Source organism: Macaca nemestrina, chromosome 2 (genome assembly GCF_043159975.1).
Source record: "Macaca nemestrina isolate mMacNem1 chromosome 2, mMacNem.hap1, whole genome shotgun sequence".
Lineage (NCBI taxonomy): Eukaryota > Metazoa > Chordata > Mammalia > Primates > Cercopithecidae > Macaca > Macaca nemestrina.
In genome coordinates, this window is record NC_092126.1 from 59800528 (window position 1) to 59825895 (window position 25368).

A 25368-nucleotide genomic window follows, 5' to 3' on the forward strand; every position below is an offset into this window, starting at 1 on the left:
TTACCATAGGTTTTTACCTTCCTATCAATGTAAACTTATAAGGTAATAGGCATGCATCAGTTTTCTTTCTTATGTATGCATGATTATTTCAGTGATGTTTTTCATTCAAACTGCAGTAGACTTATTTTGATTTGAAAACATTTTTCAAAGTATTATGTCTGAACTATTGAAGAGTTTAGAAGTAGTGAAACAATTCATCTGTTCTCTAATCACCAATATCATATCACATTACAATATTTGATCCCATTGATGACAGTATAGCAAATAAAGGCAAATGGAGGAAGATTCTGAATGTTGGTGAGAAGTAATATTTTTGTTGGTTTGATTGACATCAATAAAGTCATAAAAGGAAAGCGCTAATAGCAGTATCGATTATTAACAATTAAATATGCCATGGTCTTACTATATTTAAATTATCAGTCAAAATAGAAAGTTTACATCATCATTGTAATTATGTAATCATGAAGTCAACCTATTACAACGAAGTTATAAATTTAAAATAAAATATGGAATAGACAGAATACTAGATCAAGAATAATGCCTAAAACAACTCTATAAGTAGAAATTATTTACAAGTTACAAATGAGGAAGAGACTGAAGAAGGCTGAATAATTTCCATAAGGTCAGACAGCTTAGTGGAGCTAAGATTCAAATTCGAATCTCTATGATATGATGTTTCCTCTTTTGGGAAACCTAGTTCTTATTACTCTGTTTCTGTATTTCACAGTGACTACAGACTCAGTTAACATCTCCAGGGACTCAATTTTCTTTTAGTATTATAATTAAGACAAAAAGATGATGAAGTGTCTCTTGTTACATAGCAGCACAGTCCCCCCAGTGAAGGAAGCCGCACCCCCAGTTCAGGCAGGAGTAAGGTGGAAGAGCACACATGGACTTAGCTCCACTGAAGAAACCCTGAGAAAGAGAGACGTGATGCTGATTTGCCTCAAATGCGACAGCAGTAGTGAATCTCTAGAGGAGGGAAGCAGGGTAAAAGACAGAAAGGTCAAGGCCAACTAGACTAGCAGGTTTCCTAACTATTCATTCACTAAAGAAATGGCAATATAGAAAATGAGGAGTAAATTATAAACTAGGAGAGGTAGAAAAAGACGGAAGGGTCAAATTCAGTAAATGTATATTAGCATCTATGTTACTCTGTTCTTGCCTTACTCTAAAGGAATATGTGAGACTGGATAATTTATAAAGAAAAGAGGTTTAGTTGGCTCATGGTTCTGCAGGCTGAACAGGAAGCATAGTGCCTGCCTCTGTTTCTGGTTAGGACCTTAGGAAGCTTGCAATCATGGCAGAAGGTGAAAGAGAAGCCCAGTGCATCACGTGGTGACAGAGAGGTGGGGGGAGGTGCCACATTCTTTTGTGAACTAACCCAGCAAGAACTCATTCATCAGCAAGGGGATGGTGCTAAGCAATTCATGAGGGATCTGCTGCCGTGATTCAAACACCTCCCACCTAGGCCCCACCTCCAACATTGAGGATTACATTTCAACATGAGATTTGGAGTTGACAAACTTCCATACCCCATAACAGCATCTATCTGGGTGCCAGGCACATGTTAGGTAGGTACTAATGATATAATTATGAATAAGACTGACAACTGCCACTTCCTGCTCTCAAAAAAAATTTAAAGAAAACTTTGCATGCGTAATTAAATTAATATCCAAAGGAAAGAATGATCTAAACAGAATTTATCATAAAAACAGCATAGACTGAAAGCTAGAACATTTGCCTGAAGAGCCGGTATAAATTATCTATTGCTATGTGACAAATTATCCCCAAGTTTGGCAGCTTCAAACAACAAACATTTATTATCTCATAGCTTCTGTGGGTCAGGAATCTGAGCATGGCTTAGCTGCGTGTCTCTGGTTTAGAGGCTCAAGTTCTCTCATGAGATTGGTGTCAGGGTGTCCTCTGGGCTGCAGTCTCATCTAGAGGCTCAACTAGGATGGGATTGGCTTTCAGGCTTACTTATATGGTTGTTGGCAGGATGTATTTGGCCAGAGGCTTCCCGCAGTTCCTTGCCACATGGACCTTTCCATAGAACAGCTCAGTGTGTCAGCTGACTTCCCTCAGGGCAAGCAAGTGAGTGAGAATGAGAGAGAGAAGGTGCTAAGACAGAAGCCACAGTCTTTTTGCAACGTAATCTCAGAAGACACATCCCAATGCTTCTGCTGTATTCCATTCATTACAAATGAATCAATAAATCGAACCCACACTCAAGGTGAAATCATTGCACAAAGATATGAATATCAGGAGGGTAAGGATCATTAGGGGGCATTTTAAAGGCTTCCAATCACAGGGCTTCTGGAGGTGATTTTGGCAAGAGAAAATAGACTAAAAGTGAAGAGTGGATTTCTTCATCGACAAAAGGAACTGCATTTGGAACTCTTCCTGCTCATTCGTTGTTAAAAGAAGCCACTTAGGAATAAAGCTTCTTTAAAAATGTGGACTGAAAGACATAAGACATTGGGTTGGTATGTAAATGATCATAGATCATTGCTACAGAGGAGAAAAGGATCATCCCAAAGGTAAAGAAAACCAATTAAGGGCATACTCAGGCGGGCAATATCCTTTTGTGGGAGCAGGGAGAGTAGACTAGATTTTCCTTTAGAAGTTACCAGAATATCACGTCAAAGTTAACTAATTTGAACTGAACTGTAAGAGTAAATAATTAAGGCTGCTTATCTGGCTAAGCATGCCAGAGTCCAAAATATGCTTATAAAAATAGGAAATGAGCCAATAAAAGGGATAGGATTTATGAGCTAGAAAGAATAGAGGCCATAGCATGTAAAGTGAAAATCACCACGTTTTTTGATCATGCATTCCAGACACTTGAAATTTCTCAGATTCTGGAGAAATAAAGCTGCATTTAAGTGGAAAACAAATTCCCATTAGAATGAAAATAAATTAATGGTCTAATAAGGAGGCTAATTAAGAGGAAGAAAGCCCTGTTCTCTTTCAAGTGGCCAAATAACAGGTAGACTTTGTTTTTAATTGTATGAAGAAAGTTCTCAAGGATAAGAGGAAAGCCAAAGCATCTAAGGGGCAAAATGGGCCTTCCTAAATGGAGCAGGGATTATTGGAGCACATCCCCAGAAACAGCAAGTGTCACAAAGCAGAGCAACAAAGGGTGCAGGTCAATAAAAAGAGAAAATGGAAAATAAAACTGTGCTAGAAATGTAAATGTGAACAAGGAGTCCCTGAAAAGATACATTAAAAGATTAGAAAGGAGGGAGAGAGGGAGTGAGAAAGAAAGAAAGTTAATATGTTAGAGAATAACACTTATCAGTAAAACCAAAGTCAAAATGGGTCATGTGCTTCTGATGCTCATTTTCCTTCCTACTGGTTCCATGTGAGTACAGTCAAGACAGTGTGACCCCACTGTTAGGGACCTTGTTGTGATCCAGAGGAAGAATGTGGTAAATTCAAGTAAACAGCTCATATACAATCACTGAAGGAAAATCAGTACAGATAGTTCAATATTTTTGTTGTTTGAAGACCACACATAAGGGAGTCAAAAGAGCAGTAGTTTTAAATGCTATAGTTATTGTAGTCATACAATGAAGATGAGTGATACTCAAAAATATAAAATAATGCTCTTGGTTAAACATGGAGAATTGAATATGTATGTTTATCTCTACTTCATTCCACTGCCACTAAAATGGCAATCAATTAATAAAAAGTGAATAAATCCAGTAGGACAAAGAGAACAGGAGAGAAGTTAGCACTTGATAAAAAAGATGTTGACCAAAGCTTACAAAAATGGAAAGCAAGTGTCTAAGAGAAAAATGACTTATCAGACTAGAGAATATTGAAACCTAATGCCTGTGAGGATTGGGGATGGGAGGATCCAAAACAGAAAATCTAGTTATGTGACACAACACTAGAGAGGCTCAGGAACTGGAGAAACTAGGTGCAGGCATAATTTGTTTTACTGCATGTCACTTTATTGTGCTCCATAGATACTCTGGGTTTTATTACAAATTGAAGGTTTATGTCAACCCCTATGTCGAGAAAGTCTGTCAGTGTCATTTTTTCAACTGCCTTGCTCACTTTGTGTCTCTGTGTCACAGTTAGGTAATTCTTGCAATATTTTAAACTTTTTCATTATTATTATATCTGTTATGGTCATGCAATCAGTGATCTTTGATGTTACTGTTACACTTGTTTGTAGGTGCCAAGAATGGTGCCTATATAAGACAGCAAACTTAATAGATAAATGCTGTGTGTGTTCTGACTAATCCACTGACTGGCCAGCCCCCCATCTCTCTTCTCCTCAGGCCTCCCTATTTGCTGAGACAAAACAATATTGAAATTAGGGCAATTAACAACCCTACAATGGCTCCTAAGCATTCAAGTGAAAGGAAGAATTACACATCTCTTACTTTAAGTCAAAAGGCAGAAATGATTAAGCTTAGCAAGGAAAGCAAATCAAAAGTTGAGATAACCCAGAAGCTAAGCCTCTTGGTCCAGTTAGCCAAGTTGCGAATGCAAATGAAAAGTTCTTGAAGGCAATAAAAGTGCTACCTCAGCAAAGAATGATAAGAAAATAAAACAGCCTTCTTGCTGATATGGAGAAAGTTTGAGTGGTCTAGGTAGAAGATAAAACCAGTCATAATATTCCCTTAAGCCAAAGCCTAATCCAGAGAAAGACCCTAACTCTCTCCAATTCTGTGAAGACTGAAAGAGATGAGGAAGCTGCAGAAGAAAAGTTGGAAGCTAGCAATGGTAGGCTTATGAGGTTCAAGACAAGAAGCCATTTCCGTAACATAAAAGTACAAGGTGAGAGAGCAAGTGCTCATGTCGAAGCTGTGGTAAGTTAACCAGATCTAGTTAAGATCATTTATGAGGTGGCTACATTAAACAACAGATTTTCAATGTAGATGGAACAACCTTCTATTGGAAGAAGGTACCATCTAGGACTTTCATAGCTGTGGTACAGAAGCTTTGAAGCCAAACTTCAAGAATTAGCCTTCAAAGGACAGGCCATCCCAAAAATCCTAGCACCCTTAAGAATCATGCTAAATCTACTCTACTCTGTGCTTTATAAGTGGGGCAACAAAGCCTGGATGACAGTACATCTTTTTGCAGCATGGCTTATTGAATATTTTAAGCCTGTTGAGACCTACTGTTCAGAAAAAAAAAAAAATCCCTTTCAAAATATTGCTTCTCGTTGACAATGCTTCTGGTCACCCAAGAGCTCTGATGGGGATGAACAAGGGAATTAATGTTTTCATGCCTGGAAACACAACATCCGTTCTGCAGCCCATGCCTCAAGGAACAGTTTTGACTTTCAAGTCTTATGATTTAAAAAATATATTTCATAACATGACAGCTGCCATAGTTAGTGATTCGTCTAATGGATCTGGGCTAAGTAAATTCAAAACCTTCTGGAAAGGATTCACCACTCTAGATGCCATTAAGACCATTCCTGATTCGTGGGAGGAGGATAAAATGAGTTGATTCCAGCTCTCATGGATGACTTTGAAGGTTTAAAAGTTCAGTGGAGGAAGTGGCAGAAATAGCAAGAGAACTAGAATTAGAAGTGGAGTCTGAAGATGTGGCTGAACTGCCGCAAACTTGAACACATAAAAAGTTATGTCTTATAGATGAGCAAAGAAAGCCATTTGTTGAAATGGAATCTACTCCTGTGAAGATGCTTTGAAAAATATTGAAATGACAACAAAGGATTGAAATATTATATAAAATTAGTTGATAAAGCAGTGACAGGGTTTGAGAGGATTCACTCCAATTTTGAAACAAATTCTACTGTGGGTAAAATGCTGTCAAACAGCATCACATGCTACAGAGAAATCTTTCATAAATGGAAGAGTCCATTGATGTGGCAAACATCATTGTTGTCTTTTTTTTCTTTTTCTTTTCTTTTTGAGACAGAGTTTCACTCTGTTGCCCAGGCTGGAGTGCAGTGGCGCAATCTCAGCTCACTACAACCTCTGCCTCCCAGCTTCAAGTGATTCCTGTGCTGTTGTCTTCTTTTAAGAAATTGCCACTGCCATCCCAACCTTCAGCAACTTCCACCTTGACCAGTCAGCAGCCATCAACATTGAAGCAAGACCCTCCACCAGCAGAAGATACAACCCACTGAAGGCTTAGATGATTGTTAGCATTTTTTAACAGTAAAATATTTTTAAATTAAGGTATGTACATTTTTTAAACTTAATGCTATTGCACACTTAAATACAGTATGGTGTAAACATAATTTTTATATGCAGTGGGAAACCAAAAAATTCATGTGACTTTCTTTATTGCAATATTTGCTTTATTTTGGTCTAGAACCAAACACACACTATCTCTGTATGCCTATGCCTCTGAAAGAGGGATGTAAGGGTGGAGTGGAAAACAAGACTGAAAGATTATAAACGGAGCAAACGGATCCTTAGAGATGCCTTCCCAGTTCCTAAGAAGCCCCTGCCCACCATCCTGGCAGAGTACCAGGGGGTTACTCTCTAGCAGAACTGAATGAGAAAAGGCATTGAACCTGAGGACAAAAGAGATAAAGCAAGGGTATGTTAAGTAGGGAGACCTCCCAGTACCCTTCACACTCTCACTTTTCAGAACACAAGTAACCAGGCTTATGTATTAATGGCCATAAAAAAAGAAATTGGAAGAGCACCCTCTGGAGAAATGAGCTGCCTCAAAAGATAAGACCGGCTTGGCGGAGTGGCTCACACCTGTAATCCCAGCACTTTAGGAGGCCAAGGCAGGCAGATCACATGAGGCCAGGAGTTTGAGACCAGCCTGGCCAACATGGTGAAACCCCGTCTCTACTGAAAATACAAAAAAATTAGTTGGGTGTGGTGGTGCACGTCTGTAATCCCAGCTACTCAGGAGGCTGAGGCACAAGAATCACTTGAACTCAGAAGGTGGAGGTTGCAGTAAGCGGATATCACACCATTGCACCCCAGCCTGGGTGACAGCAAGACTCTGTCTCAAAAATAAATAAATAAAAAAGATAAGACCCATTGATACCGACAGTTGGGATATCTCAATGAAATGGCTATATCCATGTTCAATCTACCTACTTAGAAGGATCTCAGCCAATAAACCGAATACAAGCACACTGAGCTTAAGGTAACATTTTGGGGACCCATTTTTATTTTTATTTTTATTTTTATTTTTGAGACGGAATCTCACTGTCTCCCAGGCTGGAGTGCAGTGGCTGGATTTTGGCTCACTGCAACCTCCACCACCCAGGTTCATGCCATTCTCCTGCCTCAGCCTCCTGAGTAGCTGGGACTACAGGCACCCGCCACCATGCCTGGATAATTTTTTGTATTTTTAGTAGAGACGGTGTTTCACTGTGTTAGCCAGGATGGTCTCGATCTCCTGACCTCATGATCTGCCCATCTCAGCCTCCCAAAGTGCTGGGATTACAGGCGTGAGCCACCGCGCCCGTTCGGGGACCCATTTTTAAACACGAACAGCCAAGGATCACCAATTATTTGAGAAACATCTCTAATGTGAAGAACAGAAACAATAAGCAAAAAAGAACTTCACAGAAAAAAAAATACAAAACAATACAGGGAGCAAAAGAGAACTTAAAAATATATAATTAATATCCTCAGAGAGAAAAGAGATGATATTGTATTCATTAAACATAAACAGCCAGCTACAAAAAAAGAACAAGAGTGAGTATTAAAATATAAGGACTGAAATGTTTAAAAATCAATATTTGGGTTAGATGATAAAGATGTGAAATCTAGAAAGCAGAAGAAAAAAGCAAAAACATGAAGAAAAGAAAAAGAAAATTCAAGGAAATAAGAAATAGAAGACAATGCATTCCAAATTCCAAAGGAAAATTATGCCCAGCCTAGAATTCTATATCCTGCCAAAACAATCCATCAAGTATCAAACACAGGTATTTTCAGACTTCAGACTTCTCAAAAATACTACTACCCTGGCAACCTTTTTCAGGAAGCTGTTAGAAGATATATGACAGCACAATGAGGGAATAAGTAATAAAGGAGAAAATATAGGAATCAGGAAATAAGGAATCCAACACAGGAGAGAGATGAAGGGAATCCCAGGACAACGGTGGGAAGAAATGCTAGGATTACAGCAGTGCATCAGATTGAAAGAACAAGCATACCAAAAGAAAATTCTTAGAATGTTGAGCAGAAGCATGGTGGGTTCTTAGAAGTATGTCTCCAAGAACAAAGAGAAGCTGATAGCTTACACGGGGTGTTTGAACATGTCGAGAGGATATTTACACTTCTGTAAGTCTGGTGAAAAATTAGTATCAATACCCAGAAAACAAAGCAGAAAAATTATGAGACAATAACTCTGGATGGAAGCTGTGCAAGGAAGAAAATGTCGTCATAGTACATAACATGGCCCAGATGTGCATATGTTTATATACTATAATCATATAAAGATGAATATAGATTAAGCTAAAAATTATGACAGAAATATGAGGATAGGAGGAGCAGCAGCATCTGTTGGGAATTGGTATAGAAAGCTGAACCCTCATCTTCCGTTCCATGCAGTAAGTAGATATGTTCAAAACTGAAAAACAAAGAGATCGATGTATAATGATGTTATTTTGAATTACGGAGGGTAACTATCAGAAGAAATAGTTTAAAGATCTGAAAATGGTTATTCCTGGGAGGCAGGACTTGGGAATGTGAAAAAGTGTTTTTTTCATTGTGAGTTTTAGTATTATTTTACTTTTTAGCTATATGTAATACTTTAATTTTAAAAAATTAAAAATAATAGAAAGGAATAAAGTATAAAAAGGACCTGGTAGAGAAGGCGACAGAGATAAGAATAAAGGTCAAGCAAGGAATATTAAAGAAAAATCAGGAAAGTTACAAGTAAAACAAAAGCAACAAAATATAAACCTTCATGAGATTTTCTTTTCAGATTATGAGAAATGAAAAAAGACAAAGCAGATTCTAGCTTAAACTTTAGTAACGGGTGCCTGGCACACTTCTGTTTATTCCTCAAGTCTAAGTGTAAAGAGAACCCCTCCATGAAGTCACAAAATCTCAGAGGCAAAATTAGCTATACACCTGTGCGCCTACTGCAGTTCCTTATTTATGCAGTCATTTAACAGGTAAACAGTTTTGTTGTTTTTATAGTGCTAAGAAAAAAATAAATCCGGATAAAAGGGATACTTTCTGAAGGAGGGGTGCTATATTAGACGGGATGGTAAAAGGCTCTGAGAAAATAATGAGGCAAAGAACATTCCAAGGAAAAAAACACTCCAGGCAAAGGTAATAGTTAGTGTCAAGACCCAGAAGCAAGGAGCATACTGGGAACCTTAAAGAAGCCACGAGGAAGTCAGGAAGCACTGCTGGAGCTCAGTGAGCAAGGATTGTGATAGAAACCAAGGTTGAAGGGCCAGTTTGCATGCAGTCCTTGTAGGCTATGATACTTTTCTAAGTGTGATAAGTCTTTGGATACTTTTCTAAGTGTGATAGAAAGTCACCTAGGAATTTTGAACAAGGAATTGACATGATCTGACTTATTTTTAGAAGATAACTGACTTCTGATTAGAAAATAGGTTGAAGAGGGCAAAAATGAGAGCAAGGCTGTGAAGGAGGTGACAAATCACCAGATTTGGGATATATTTTAGGGATGAAGGCAATAGAAGTTGCTGATGGACTGGATGATATGAAAGCATAAAAAGGAGTCAAGGATAACTCCGAAGTTTGGAATCTCAGCAACTGAGAGAGTGCTGAGATGGCAAATGCTAGAAAAGAAATACAATTGGGGAGGAATATCAAGAATTTTATTTGGGACATGTTGCTCTTAATATGCCTATTAGATACCCAAGGGGAGATGTTGACTAGGCACTATGGCCACAGGGAAGGCAAGCTGGAGATGTCAATTTTGGACAAATCCACATGTAGCTGATACTTAACCCCTGGGACTGAATGAGATCACCCAGAGGATTAGGCAATAGAGAAAGGGTTGAGAACAGGCACTCCAACTTTTAGAGGCTTGGAAGAGGAGTAGAATCTAGCAATGGTGACAGAAAAGGAACTTCTGGTGAGGTAGGAAGAAAACCGGAAGAGAACACTATCAAGGACTCTAAAGAAAGACAGTAGTTAAAGAAGAGTACATGCCATATAGACAGGCCCACAGTCCCTTATCTGAAAACTTTGGGCTCAGATATAAAATTATTTTGAATTTTAGAAAGTTAGTACAGTATGTCCTCATAGATGTAGGGCAGCCTCCCCATGCAATGACATTAATACTTCTGCAGTGAAACATCTGAATGTTCACACGAAATGGGACAAAGACTGTAATTAGCCTTCTATCAGTTTAGTCAGATTTTATCACTAAATGTAATGAGCTACATTTTTTTCTTTTCAGAGCTTTTTGGATGTCAAAAGTAAGGCTAAAGGACTATAGATCTGTATTGGCTTTCATTACAACAGCTGTTTTTATTGTTTATGTTGGTTTGCCCGACCATCTCCTAGCATCTTGAATCTGTTTTGTTTAAAAAACAAAGGAAAGTACATGTGTTTCTCTACAGGGCTACCAAGATGATAGGAAAAAATCAAAGATTTGCCTCCTGACTATTAACAGTGGTTACCTTAGAAGTATAGGAAGAGATAGACAGGGATTTTACTTCTTACATACTTTTTAAAAATATTGACATCATGGGTTATTTTTAACATTTTGGTGTTTTGAAAATATGTTTCCAATGTAAACTCTATTTTTAAAAAAGGAAAGAAAGAAACTCCATTTACATAAGAAAGTTTAGGCCAGGCATGGTGGCTCACACCTATAACCCAGCATTTCAGGAGCTCAAGGCAGGAGGATCACTTGAGCTTGGAGTTCAAGACCAGCCTGGGAAACATAGGGAGACCCTGTCTCTACAGAAAATGCAAAAATTAGCTGGGCATGGCGGCACACACCTGTAGTCCCAGCCACTTGAGAAGCTGAGGAATGAGGATTGCTTGAGCCTAGGGGATAGAGGCTATAATGAGCTGTGATCGTGCTTTTGTACTGGAGCCTGGGTGACAACCTGAAACCTTGTCTCAAAAAACAAAAAGAAAAAAGTTTATTAACTAATCTAGCAAAGATGGATTTATGTAAACTCTAAGATTAAATTGTAGGAATACATGGTATTTGCAAGCACAAATAGTTTACTTGCAAGAGGGATTTGCTTAGTTTTAGGATAAGCATTTATTTTATTTGCATGTTTAATCAATATACAGAATACGGCACACACTTCTCTGGTAATTCCATCTATGAAAATGGAGTAAGCAAAGTACCAGCAAGTAAATTATCAAAAAGTAGTTGGCAGTTTGGGGACATAATAAAATTAGAATATCTATGTCTTTTTTAAAGAGTAAGAGGGTAAAAGGAGGTTCTCCATCCTCCAGCAGGAAACATGGGGAGGATCAGGAAAGCTTTTAGGGGACAGGGACTATACGTAGGCTTGGTTAGCAGGGAGGATGAGTGAACTGAGAACCTGAAAACCTCAGCCTTGGGCCATGGAGCAGAAGGGGGCTCAGACTGGGAGTCTCTGTGGTGAGGAAGATACCAGAAAGTTGACAGAATGAGAAGATATATTGAGAAATTTTTGTATATTTAATTAGTGCTAGTTAAATTGTGTATGTTTAATTAGTCCTAATTAAATCTAAATTAAGTTGGATTATTGACTTAGAAAAGTAAATCCTGCATACTTGGTCATCATGGGCTCTTCTTCTCTGCCCTGCAAATCTGCCTCTGAAGCATATCAGTCTGAGGGATTATTGCCCTCTGTTGCTACAACTTTTGTTTGAATATGTCTACTGTAGTTGGTTTTATTATGTTTGTAAGCAGGGAAATATAATTTTGAAAACAACCAGCCTGACATCCATCTTACTTTTTTCCTGGAAATCTTTTCAGATTCTCATTCTTGTTTTACCAAAAGGCCATTTCCACTAACTTTTTGCAGTGTTTTGGGCTGATCAGATTAGTTGAACAGAAGCCTAGAAGGCTTTCAATGGGAGGTGGGAACATCCTTTGCAAACTCCCACTCATTGTTTTGGTTTCCACACTTTTCCACAGAATTTCCTTTTACCTCAGCTCCCCACCCACCCGGCCAGCCACCCACTCACCTTGGGATATATCCAGTTAGGGCTGGTGGAAACTGTAATCTGATCATTCCATGGCTGATTCAGATCTTACTCGGTCTAAAGCATGAGCAAAGCCATCAATCTGTGATTGTTCTTCACTGAGGAGGACTTGCTTTCCTGGCATGTTCCCCCCAAAATTGTGCCAAATACAGCTGATTCCCATTGCAGATGGCAGTGTTACCTTCAGAACAATCAAGTTACACAGTAAAGCCTTCTCTCCCTTCTTCCACTGTTTTTGGAATTGAAAGCAACCCAGCTGTCTCTAAGAATAAAAAGGAAAACAAATACAAAAATAAACCACCCTTATATTGCAAGGAGTAGGGGAAATTGGCCACTTTTTAATATTAGAAATTTCAAACATATGATGAACTAATTTATATTTTCATTTTGACATTTTCCTTCTCAGTGGGAGGGCAATTAAGCCATATTTTAAGCCCATTCAAAGTGGCCTTATTCTGAAAATGTTGTAGTGATATCTATAGAATGCTTACCACCAATCAGCAGAGCTTAAGGATGCAGGAGTGCCTAGTTCTCCCCTCCCTAGACCACCTGACCCAAGGGGCACTTGAGATAAGGACTTTCTCCATGAAAACTTGGGGCTCCTACTGTCCTCCCTGGCTCCCATCTTGCTCAACTTCAGGCTGTTTTTCACAAAGCTAGCAAAGGGATCTTCCTTTCATGCAGATTTGATCCTGCCAGCCATCTGCTTGAAATAAACTTTCAATGACTCCATATGAACCTCAGAATTAAGTCAAAACCCTAGTATTAGCACACTAACAAATTTTCTCTTGATCTGACCCTGCTCACTCTTCCCTACATCAGTCCTGGTCTCTTCTCCCCATGTGCACCTGCCTGAGTCATATTAAGCCATGTTTTATCCCAAGTTATGCCTCTCCTTCTCTCACTGCCAGGCATTTGCACTCACTGCCCGCTCTGCCTCGAAAACTTAATTGCCTCTTCTTCACCTGGCTCATGCCTTCCTTTCCATTTTGACTTCCAGTCTAGTTACAATCCAGTGATTCTATTTTTGCCATGTTAAAATATGGCCAAAGATAATTTTATCTAAAACATAGAATACTATGCATGATTTTCAGTCTTACTGAACATATTTCATCTTGCACATTTGTCCTTGTTACTCAGTGAAAACACATTAAAATTCTGCAACAATCCAACCTTCATCTTGACTAAATTGCTGAAAAGTAACCACGAGCGGATGATTCTTTTCACGTATGATGGAATTTTCCACTAATGTGTCTACTTACTCTAGCCACATCCACGTGTCCTCTAGTCATGCCCTATCAGATTACACCCCTGAAATAGCAATCCCCTACACTTCCATTGTTTTATTTTAATTTTTTAATCCCATAATTGAATAGATTATAAATCTGAATTGCCTGTTGAACAAAACAGAGTTATAATCTCAATTTTAGAGGAGGAGGTAATGGTGGCAGATGACATGAAGATATTGTGTGGTTCACCTAACATTTCATGATGTTTTGGCACAGAAAAGAGTAGAAGTATCAATTTTGGATATTATCTTCAATTCAGGGGTCTCCTGGTTTGGGAACTAATAGAAGAAAGAGAATTAATCCTTTGTCTTGCAAGCTAATAACCTTGAAGAAAGATGAGTTGCAGAGCAGTGAGCCCCAGACAGTCAGCAGCCCTTCCCCCACTCCACTGGCTGGCTCCATTCTCTTACTTTGGAATATGTCTAGTTAGTGTTGGTGGAAGCTGTGTAATCTGATCCTTCCATGACTGGTTCAGACTTCACTGGATATAAAACATGGGTACACAGTTCAGCTTGGAGTCTGCCAGGTCTTTGCTCCCATAGAACTTGCTATGAGGACATCTTTTGGCTCACTCTACCCTTTCATGTTCTCCTTAGTGGAATGTCACTTGCCTGAAATAGCTTTTATGTGACTTGCTTTTTGGTTGTTTTCTCCAGATCATTACTCCTTTCCTTTGAGACTTGAATTTAATCTCAGTAAATTGATTGAATTTTATTTTTCTTTTAAGGAAAGCTCTTGTCATCACATCCTCCATCACTTTATCATTCCATATTGTTGTGCCTGTTATTCATGTCACTAATATGTTGGCCTCATTTTTCATTGCTATTTTTTTCTTTCACATATTCAAATAAAATTAACTCTTTCTCATTGCTTTCTTAATTAGCGATATTTTTATACTAATTTATTGAAAGCCACTTGATGTGGTTTGGATCTGTGTCCCCACCCAAATCTTATGTCAAATTGTAATCCCCAGTGTTGGAGGTGGGGCCTGGTGGGAGGTGTTTTGATCATAGGGGCAGTTTCTCATTAATGGTTTAGCACCATCCTCTTGGTGCTGTTCTTGTGATACTGAATGAGTTCTCATGAGATCTGGTTGTTTAAAGTGTGTAGTGCCTCCCCCCACCTCTCTTGCTCCTGCTCCTGCCATGTAAGATGCATCACTATCCCTTTGCCTTCCACCATGACTAGAAGCTTCCTGAGACCTCCCCAGAAGCAGAAGCTGCTAAGCTTCCTGTGCAGCCTGCAGAACCATGAGCCAATTAAACCTCTTTTCTTTATAAATTACCCAGTCTCAAGTATTTCTTTATAGCAATGCAAGAATGGATTAATACACCACTTTAATAATTCCAACACTTTGCCAGCTTACTCTACTAGTAGACAAAAAATATAATGGATTGGGTCTTTCCCCCACTTTAAAAGAAACTTTGATTAATAGAACTTAGAAAACCTGGGCAAAACCAGATGAAAATATCCTACTGTTTTTTTTGTTTTGTTTTGTTTTGTTTTGTTTGTTTGTTTTCAGTGTCCTGGGAACAAAATGGTCCCTGCATGTTTGATGTAATGAATTAGGCAACTAATTTAGGCATAGGCAGCATGGAGCAGGGCTCTGAAGGGGACTTTAGTACTTCAGAGTGGAATTACTCTCAGCAAGTTACATAACAGTGTGAGCTTCAGTCTTTATTAGTCAGATATAATTGTTGGGAGCAGGAAATGAGATGACACCTAACATGGCACCTTGTTATCTTCCTCTCTAGTCCCTCCTCCCCTACCTTTTCCACAAGTGTTTCAGCTAGAGTTAATGAGAACTAGGTGATAAAGCCACAAACACCATCCTTGCTCTCTCCAATTCCTCCAAAAATTAAAAATAACGAGAAGCAAGTGATTAACCCATGATTTTTTTTAAATGTGTGTCATGTAGTAAGTAAATAGTATATGTAAATGATGAGGATTTGTTTGACCCAGGAATGCAGCTTTTATAGAAAATTACTGTGCAATTGGCTAATCTGGAATTGCTCCATATTTTTCCATTTTGATTACCAAATTTGGAATTGAATAGAGTTCTGTCTATAATCATGAGAAACTCAAAAACAGGAAGATGCTACTTTCCCTGGCGCATTGTTATTTAGTTCTACTGACAGCAGATTAGTCAGTCAACCCTTAGGGAGGATGTTTTCCACTAAGAAGCAGACTCGGGAATGCCTTGGCTGTTTTTACAAACAAGCTAACCCAATGGAAATTCATTTTTGAGTTGACGAATCCTATAGCACACTCATTTTAATTGTGTTTTCTTACTAGGATACTACTTTGAATTATTTACTTTTCAGCTTCATTTTTGACATCATAAAGACATGAATGTCAGGACACTAGGGAGATCCAAGACTTAATTCTTACCATGGGACTTGAAATAATTTTGATGAATTCCATAGACGAAACATAGGTAACTCCTCAATTAGAAATGTAGAATTTCAGAATTTCAAAGAGGCTTAATGATCTCTAGTCCAGTCACACATTTGAAGCTTAAATTTGCTTCAGCACATCCCTGTCAAGTGAGATTCAACTCTTCAGTGTCCTCCAGATAGCTCTATTAAAAAGTTCTTCCTTATTTTAAACCCCATAGCTTTCACCTTGGGTCTAGATTCTTTTATGGACATAGAAAGCAGTTCTGCTCAAACCTACAAAGGTACAAACTTCTTGAGGGCAGGGATTGTATTCACTACAACTTCTAGTAACTTGGTAAATGATTGTTGAATGAATGGAATTAATAGCAGACGATCTTCTCTATTTTGGGATATTATCTTACAGAATGGCAAATGAACATCTTATTTAAGTTCCATTGAGAAAGCATCATATGAGAACTGATTTTATTGTTTAAATGCTATAGCTGATTTTTTATTCTTTCAATCTTACACTTCAAGCGCTTTTACCTGTTTATGTTATTATAGTATACCTCTACTGTAAAAGAATATATTTAATGACTCTATAGCTATTAACTATTGAGTATTACATGTGCAGAGCATACTGTCTGCGACTTGATGCAGAGAGGTTGAAACCCCACTGAAGCCTGTATTAGAAGTCCTGGGTTCTAACACCAGCCGCACCACTAACATCTGAATAACCCTGGACAGGTCACTCAGTCTCTGCAGTTGTTGACTTCTCATCTGCAAACTGCAAGGGTTGAACCAAATATGCACTCCAACTTCTTTCCACCATCACAGATTGTTCCTGTTCTTGACTTGTCTGTCCCGTGTGGTAGACTATCACAGAGACAATCAAAGAATACAGACCTCTGATTTCCAGTTCAGTTCTCAAATTGTATCGTCAGTAACTATCTACTTATGCACATTATTTAAAGCTAAGTCTGCTTTCTTTTCCCCTCTCTCTTTTCAGAATACTTTTCTTCAGGAGACAGTGCGTAGAGAATGTGAAGAACGCTTTGAACTGACAGAAGCTTTGAGTCAAGCCAGAGAACAGCTCCTGGAACTCAGGAAGCTTCGTGGAAGTTTACCATTCTCACCGTGTTCCCTCAGCAAGGGCAGCCTAACCTCCCCTGCTGCAGCGGTCAGTAATCATGGAGAGAGAAGCCTTGCAAGACTGAACTCTGAAAAAGGAATCCAAATTCCCAGCCTGCGCGGAGTGTCAAAACCCACCACTTTCCCAACCTCAGATAAGCCCAAGAGGGTTGGCAGCTCAGGCTTGCCCATTCTCCCCCAGCCACATCCTCCCAGGGGTGGAGCATCTTCAGCAAATGAGACTAGACAGAGACTGGCTGCCATTCTTAGGAGGAGGCGGAGTCAGCAATGATCCAAAGTGAGGAGCAGGCAGCTCCCCACAGCGTGCACGCTCTTTCAGAGAGTGCCAGGAACTCACTGTAACTGAGAATGACAAAGATAAAATTATTTTCACAGATCAGGAAGGCATACCTATAGATATATTTAACAAAAGACTGTAAAAAGCTGGAAAATTGTGAAGCCATATTTTTCAAGAGGGTTTTGATAGAGTAACAGATAATTAAGTTGTTGGTATTCCAGAGGTCCGATTTCTATATTTATGTTGAAATGTGCTCTATGAATATAGCCTTTTAGAGATCACAGATAAAATTTTTCACCCATAACATCTTTTCCATTTCTTGCACCACTACAAGCAGATATATTTCCACACACACAAAAAAAAAAAAAAAAAAAAAAAAAGATTGTTTGGATTTTGTTGGTATGTGTTCATTTGTTTGTTGAGCTGAATAGGTTAAATCGATGTAATAAATATTCCAAACAGAAAAAAAAAAAGTACTTTATCTAATTAAAATTAGATAATCTCCAAAATGCTTAGTTCAGGTAGTTGCAGAGATCATCATCATAATTAAAAGCTTCTTTTCCTCACCTTACAATCTAATTGGTTAATCTAATTTCTCTTTAGGCTAGCTCAGAGTTAATGATAGATAACCTTCAGGAAGACAATCTTCTCTGAGTGACTGGGGACCTTCTAGAAAAAGAGATGGTAATGTCAATTCAAGGAAATAGTAGTTTATTTCTCAAATTATATAGATTATTTTAGTAAACAAATAACCTGACCATATTGATAGATATTTTCTACAATGAGTGCTTTTTGGTACTCAGAGTTAGGTCTTTATTTGGCCTTGTATTCTCAAACCATTGGGAAAAAAACTAATTCAACACAGTTTAGTAAAGTTAGAGGTAATTTGGGATTCAAATTTTATTACCCCTGAAAATGGGTAACTGGTTAACATGTTTTCTATTTTGAGTGAAAAAATAAAACCAGAAGCCAGATCAGCTATTTTATCTTAAACCTGCAGACACCTCCTGTTTCTTAAAACACAACTCTTTACCTTAGTCTAGTGTTCGTCTATGTTTTTCTCCATCTAATAGAAGGGTATTTTCCTTCAAAAACTAACTTTACTTAAATACTCCATCTGACTGCATCATGAACGTCCAGCCTTCCTATTCCCATTTTGGAATAATGGTAACACATTCAAAATATGCTACATAAAAATCTCTGCTATTTGACCATCTTATTGACTAGAGAATTCAAAGATATTTGGGATCCCTTCCATGTGCAAAAGATGTAAAGTTACTAAACAAAATCAAATTTATTTCCAGTCTTCCAAAGGATTAGTCTACTCTATTAATAAAGTATCTTAACCTCAAAAAAATTCCACATTAGGTCCACTGATTTGCCTGACTAGTTTAAGTATGGCATCTTGTGTTAAGAGTTGAATGCTTACTTTTGTTTTGCAGAGATTGGCATCCCTTGTAATGGCCTTTGACAAGAGAGTACAACATCATTGAAGAATGGCACTGGGTGGATCTTAGAAGTCACCCCAACTGTAATTTTACAGATAAGGAATAGATGCCCAAAAAGATTGTAACTTGGTTAAGGTAGTACAGGTAGTTAGTGACAACTAGAAACAGAACCACAATCACCTTACCCCAGACTTTCCACCTCACTGGAGCTTTCCAAGCCTCCATCATGACCTTTGTCAATAGCACTTACACTATATGTAGTTTATATTTTTCCTAAATGCACTTACTTTTTAACCTGAAATTTATGTAAAAAGTAAATTTGACTCAAGAAGTAGCTATAATGAGTTTGATTTGCTGTTTTTTTCTTATACACTTTGAAATAAATGTGTATCTAAGAAATGTTGGCTGGGCACGGTGGCTCCACGCTTATAATCCCAGCACTTAGAAAGACCAAGACAGGAGAATTGTTTGAGCCCAGGAGTTCGAGATCAGCCTGGGCAACATAAGGAGACCTTGTCTCTACAAAAAAATAATAATGAAAATTAGCCAGGCATGGTAGTGTTTGCCTGTAGTCCTAGCCACTTGGGAGGGTAAGCTAGGAGGATCCCTTGAGTCCAGGAGGTCAAGTTTGTAGTGAGCCATGATTGTGCCACTGTCATCCAGCCTGGTCAAAAGAGTGAGACCCTGTCTCAAAACAAGTGTTAGTCAGTGCACCCTCTAAAATCATCTTGTATAATGCCAACAGGTGACCACTGCACTGGACCTTAGGGGTCTCTGATCTGTTGCTTGCATGCTTAATTACAAGTACTCATGACATGAGGAAAATGGCAAAATCTAGTGAAAACTTTAGTGAAAGCACAAGAGATTATTGTGTGCAACAGTCTTTGTTATAGGGTTATACATGCTTTTTACAGTCTTGCAATTTCAGCTCATGGAGATACAGTGGGTCTGTATCTTCAGGAACCATGGGGATAAAGTAGGATTCTTTATTTTTTCTAAATTATGAACATATTTAGATTTGTAAAGTCACACATAAGCTTTTCTAATGGTGATGTAGAGTATTATTGCAAAACTTGATTTCTCAGTTTGCTATTACATTTTTGCCTTATGAGTACTTCTATAAATAATCACTCTCAGAATAGAATCATGATCTGCAATGAGGTTGTATTATACTCCACAAATATATCAGAGAAGTAATTCCATGAATAAACATAAAGGTCATATTAACATTTATTTCAACCTAGACCATTTGAATGGTGCAGACTAAGCTATGTTGCCTTTAAAGAAAGACATCTTTAACAACAACAACAACAACAACAACAACAACAACAACAGAAAAAAAACAACCCAGCATTATAGTATGTAACCTACAGGTTAGGAACACATTCAAACTTTTCTTGATTTTCTCACTGATAAATAAGTTCCTGGCATGAGACAGTTATAAGGAATCTTAGGAAAGTAGTGAGTAGGATGAAAAAATAAGGCTCCAAATGCATATAATGGGTATTTAGTCTAATACTTTTAATTTCTCCATGAATTGATGTTTGCCATGACTTGCCATGAAAGGATTTATAGGTGTTAAGAGAAAAGATGTCAAAGAAAATATTCCTTAGAGAATTATAACCCTCTGGTTTTCTTCTTAAACTGGTATTCATGGACAAAGATAGGAGAATTCTTCTAAGTTAACATAGATTCCTCACACAGTTTTTTAAAGTCTTATTGAATTAAATTACTATATTTGTAGTTGGTCAGAACTACTTAAAAGTCACATTTGCTGCTAAGGGAATTGACTAGAAGAGACGCTAACACAAAATTATGTAAGACTAAGATCTTTTAATGTTCTGTTACTCTGAAAGTTTTTGTAATATTTAAGATCGATTATTGCTAATTTATTTGACTATGGAGCTAGCTTTCTCAAGTTTTATCTTTTTAAATTTTATGACTCTTACACTATTGCATTCATAGATGAACCTAGTACCCTAAAAGAGCTAACACACTACAGCTGAAAATGTTTAACCATTGCGTTGCAGCTTATGGAGCACAGGAAGTCAGTTTGGTATGTGCTCAAAATTCACAAATGCTATTGTGACTATAGATTATTAAACTTTTTCATTTTCATGTTTTAGGAAAATAATGTAGACCATCTCTTACAAAGGACACCTTTAATGGTCCCCAAATCATGATAGACAATTATGGTATCATTGCTAAGGTTGTATCAATGGTATTCTCGGGAAGAATTTGACTTTTCTGCTTGAAAATATTAACCCTGTGTAATAACACGTTGTAAAGCCAATACTATTGTATTGCATTTTTAGACTATTCAATATAAATTATATCATCTTTCTATATTCTGAATTTTACATATAGAATTTTCTTAAGAACATAATAGATGAATCTGGGATATACTTTTCTATGACAATATTTACCATGATCTAGTAAGTCAAAAGATATCCCTCTGTTCCAACATTTATATAGCATAGTGCTTTATATTCATCAAGTAAAAAAAATTACTAAACATCCCTTACTCCATAAAAAACTATGTGAGAATACTGAGTCACAGTGATTAAGTAATTTGCCCAAAATAATAATAGTTTAATAAATAATTTTAAACTTCTGCAGTTTCTGAACATCTTAATCCATAGATTAATACTGAATCTACATTATTTATTCACTCATTTATTCAACAGATATGAGGAACTGAAAAAGTACTGTGAGAGCTACAAAGAAAATTAAAGCATCATACAGATTCCCAAGAATTATACAGTAGAGGGCAGGGAGAAAGCACATATAGAAATAAGACTATACAGCAGAGGATATTGGGTAAAAAGAGAGTTGACAGCAAGGTGTTATGTGAATTCACCTTTTTGCTAGAAGAATCAGGGAATACTTTAAGCAAGAATCGGCATTTACAATGGATCTTGAAGAATAGATGGGATTTATGGAAGAAGTTATACGAGGTAGAAGAAACATGTAAAAAGAGTCACAAATTCTGTTTATGGGAAATGTAGGAAACATTTGGTGAAGGGAGGTAGTGGGAACCTGAAAAAAGTAGGTAGACCTCATTGATTAAGGTGTTGAATAAGGACCCACCGCAGGCTTTCAACTAGAAGTGATATGTTGTGCATTGTTGAAATTCGGGAATGTTTCTCTAGCAGGAGTGTATTGGAGTAATTATGAGATAGAAAGGCTGGAGATGGGACACTAGTTGGTGGACTAATACAGTAGTTCAGGTAAGAGTTAATGAAATTCTGAATAAAGATATTGATATTGGGGATAAACAAGAGGCAACTGATTCAAATTCTATTCAGAGAAGGGAAAGGATTTGTTCCCTGTTAAATGCTATTTAAAACCGCTACCAGCCACTGCCGCTGTAGCAGGGGTGCGTTTTATGAGATTGGCTCCAATTAAAGGATCAGCCCCTATTTAAGAATATTATAGCTTCTCTGAAAAATGTGAAATAATAGAAACTACATTTTTATTTAGGCAACAAATAACCCCACAGACTCCGTATTCATTTAAAAAATCTCCTTAAAGTTAAAGGAAAATACTAATCTGAATAAATGTCCTAAGAATTATGCAGAAAGACTGGAAATTGACCTTAAAGAGAAATAACTATCTTGGCTCAAAGAATGCAAAGTACAACTAACTGGGAAGCTTTGGGAGTAACACAGCACAATAAAACTTTTTATTTTCAATAACCATTTATGAGGGAAAATAAAGAAGACAGCAGCTAACATAAAAATAAGAGTTATCTTAAAAATCTATAATTTTATAGTTCTGAAGGGCCTGATACATCACCTGGTCCAAACCTGTAATTTTACTGTAGACAATAGGGTCCTCAGATGGCCCTATCTAGTCACTTAGTGACTAGAATCTGATTTTTAATAAGATCCTTAGGTGATTCGTATACTCATTGAAGTTGAAAAAGCCCTGCCTATGATGTTACCACTGGCCCTGGCATATTCCACTTTTAAGAGCTGTGTATTAGTATTGAACAGAAATAGCCTTGCTGTACTCAGTTCCCTTATGTTTAACTGAAACCTGTGGTACACTGAGACCCACCCCCATAGAATGAACTATTTAACACTCTGACTCCTAGCACGTGCAAACTCTACTTCTTTGCCCATTGATTGTGAATCTATAACTCTCCAGGGAAAACTTGTGAATTAAAGAAAATCAATATTCCTTCATAAAAATGTTAAATATTTTATACCAACACCCAAAGCCCTGAGTCTGAAATGAACTTTGTTTAAAAAAAAAAAAAGTTATTAAAAAAAAATGCTAACCTATGTACCAAGAAAACAATACCTTTCTGCTTCGTTCCTCTGTTTTTTACTGGGTGCCCTAGAAAACTAGTTGGTACTTAGCAATCATTTAATGGATCAATGGATGAATACATTTTGCAAAATAAAATTAATAGGTTAAATTTCAAAAAATAATCCAAGAGAAACATTTTGGTTTTGATCATAAGCAGCTGAATAATCCTAAAATTTAATCTCCCAACAGCATGTATTTGGAGATCTGATTCCCAAAAGAAAATTGGTAATGCTGGTTGTCTTTTGAGGCTTGCAAAACATAGAATGCTTAGATAACTTACTAAAATTATGAAGAAAATATGACAGTACCATTATTCTCCCTGACAGTAGTTCTAAATGACTTAAATATAACACTGTAACTTGCAGTATTACACATAGATGGATTCATTTCAAAGGTAGAACTAACAATGTCTGAATGAGAATCTATTTAGATTCTCAATTTCAAAATCTATATTTAACACAATGAGGCATTATGCTCACTTGTCTGTAAGGATTAAGTCAGCTCCTCTCATGACACCACAGGGTGGCCATCTTCTTTAATTTTTTTTAATTTAGAAATAATGAAAAGGGTTTATTTTGTTTGCCATTAAAAAGCTTTTGAATACCTATTATTAGCATATTTAGTCCTAATATTTAGTTTGTATGGTTATTTGTTATTACCATTAATAATTCTCATAGTTAATAGTTCAAACCAAGAATTACATAGATATGTAATTTAGAATATTGAAGTATTTTTAAGCAGAGCCTTTCACAGGACATTTTTGTAAAAAGACTTAGCACTGGAAATATATTTGCTACAAAACATGAACATCTGGCTTTGCATCGTGCCCCATTGCCAGATTTATCTACTTTTGTCCCAAGAGAGCTTGATATGGCCTAACACATTAATCCAAAGAGATATCTTCTGTCTTCTTAAAAGTGAGTGCGTTCTACAGTTGTCATTTGCTATCCAGAACTTTAAATTTCTGGGGAATTAAGGTTTCTGCCAAGATTCAAGTGACTGCTATTTTTCAACTGATTTAAAGCAGCATTTTTTAAAACCCAGCACAGCCAAGTTTTCATTCACTATTACCAGACTTTTTTAATGGCAGAGTTGAGGTTTAAGCTTGTAAACTGTAAAATAGTATCTCAAGACTGGAATCTTTTATTTTTCCAAGTAATACACAGTGTTCACTATAGTAACTGAGAAATGCATTTTTGGTGAGGTTAGGAAGAAGAGAATCTACTACTACCTTATTTAATGGCAGTGATTGACCGGATTACACAAGGACTTACTCTACACGTTCTATGCTCCACAATTATAAATCAATATTTTTCTAATATACCCTGCAAAATTTTTTAAACTATATATCTTTTGCACATTTTCAGGTTGATATCTGAAATTGTTCATCCTAAGTTTAAATAGCTACAAAGAATATTGTAAAGATAACCAGCATGTTATAAATATTGGCATTTACAAAATAAATTTATTATATTAAGATATTTTCACAGTTGTAAAACTTTCATTGATCTCTTAAATTACTATGAAAACATGCATAATTTTATAGTTATTCTACATTGTAACACAAATGTTACAAATGTTGGTAAATATTAGGCAAAGGTTAAATTGTATTAACAATGGATTTCTTGATGAGATGAATCAGTATCTAACATTTTGTTTACATTGAATGGAAAAGAATGGTAGATGCAGACAAAAATAATTGGTCTGTACAAAGAACCTTATTTACTTTTTATTAATAGGAAAAAAAGTAAACATCTTTAGATAAGGATTTTACTGTTTTAAACATTTCAAACAGTGTCTAATAAAATTATATTAACTACTTCATTAAATAATAAGTGCCAAGAGGAAAGAACTCAAAGAAATTTTATCCAGTATATCTTCATAGACTAGATAAAAATACATCTTCATATTTTAATCAAATAAAATTTATTTGTAAATTATTTTTAAATGTTGAGTTTAGGAAAACATTGTTAATTACATTTAAAAGAATTAGCAACAGTAACCTATACTGCTTTGGCTATTTAAGATTCTTTTTTTTTTTTCCAGCTACTGCTGTGTCCTAGGGATTAGTATCAAGAAGAAGTGAAAAGAGCTGCTTATGTTTAAATACATTGTCATTATTTGCAACAATAAACATTTCTTTACTAATGTTGTTTTTGGCTTGCTTTCATGACACTGTCCCTCAGATGCATACTTTAACAAAGCCAGGGCATAGAAAGGAGAATTATTAGTCCAAAATTGTCTGTTCCCATCACTCCACTCTACCTTGTATCTGAACTGAGAAAAGTTCAGTGTAGACTAAAATATCATGTTTTCAGCAGTACACTTAAACAAGAATATCTATGTCAAGAAAATACCAGAAGCCCTATGAACTAACAATCATCAACTCCTTCA

The 25368-nt window shown here is 36.8% G+C and overlaps 1 protein-coding gene across 19 annotated transcripts in view; it reads left to right on the forward strand.

Moving 5' to 3' along the window:
* LOC105488569 (leucine, glutamate and lysine rich 1) overlaps window positions 1-25119 on the forward strand; it is a 232139-nt gene extending 207020 nt beyond the window's left edge. For 14 of the 19 annotated variants that reach the window (XM_071091139.1, XM_071091143.1, XM_071091144.1 and 11 more), the window contains one exon: window positions 16790-17806. In XM_071091139.1, coding sequence (XP_070947240.1) covers window positions 16790-17203 — 414 coding nt within the window. In that variant the 3' untranslated portion in view covers window positions 17204-17806. The other 5 variants (XR_011619828.1, XM_071091137.1, XM_071091136.1 and 2 more) reach the window with 5 other exon arrangements.
* The last annotated feature ends 249 nt before the right edge of the window (window positions 25120-25368 follow it).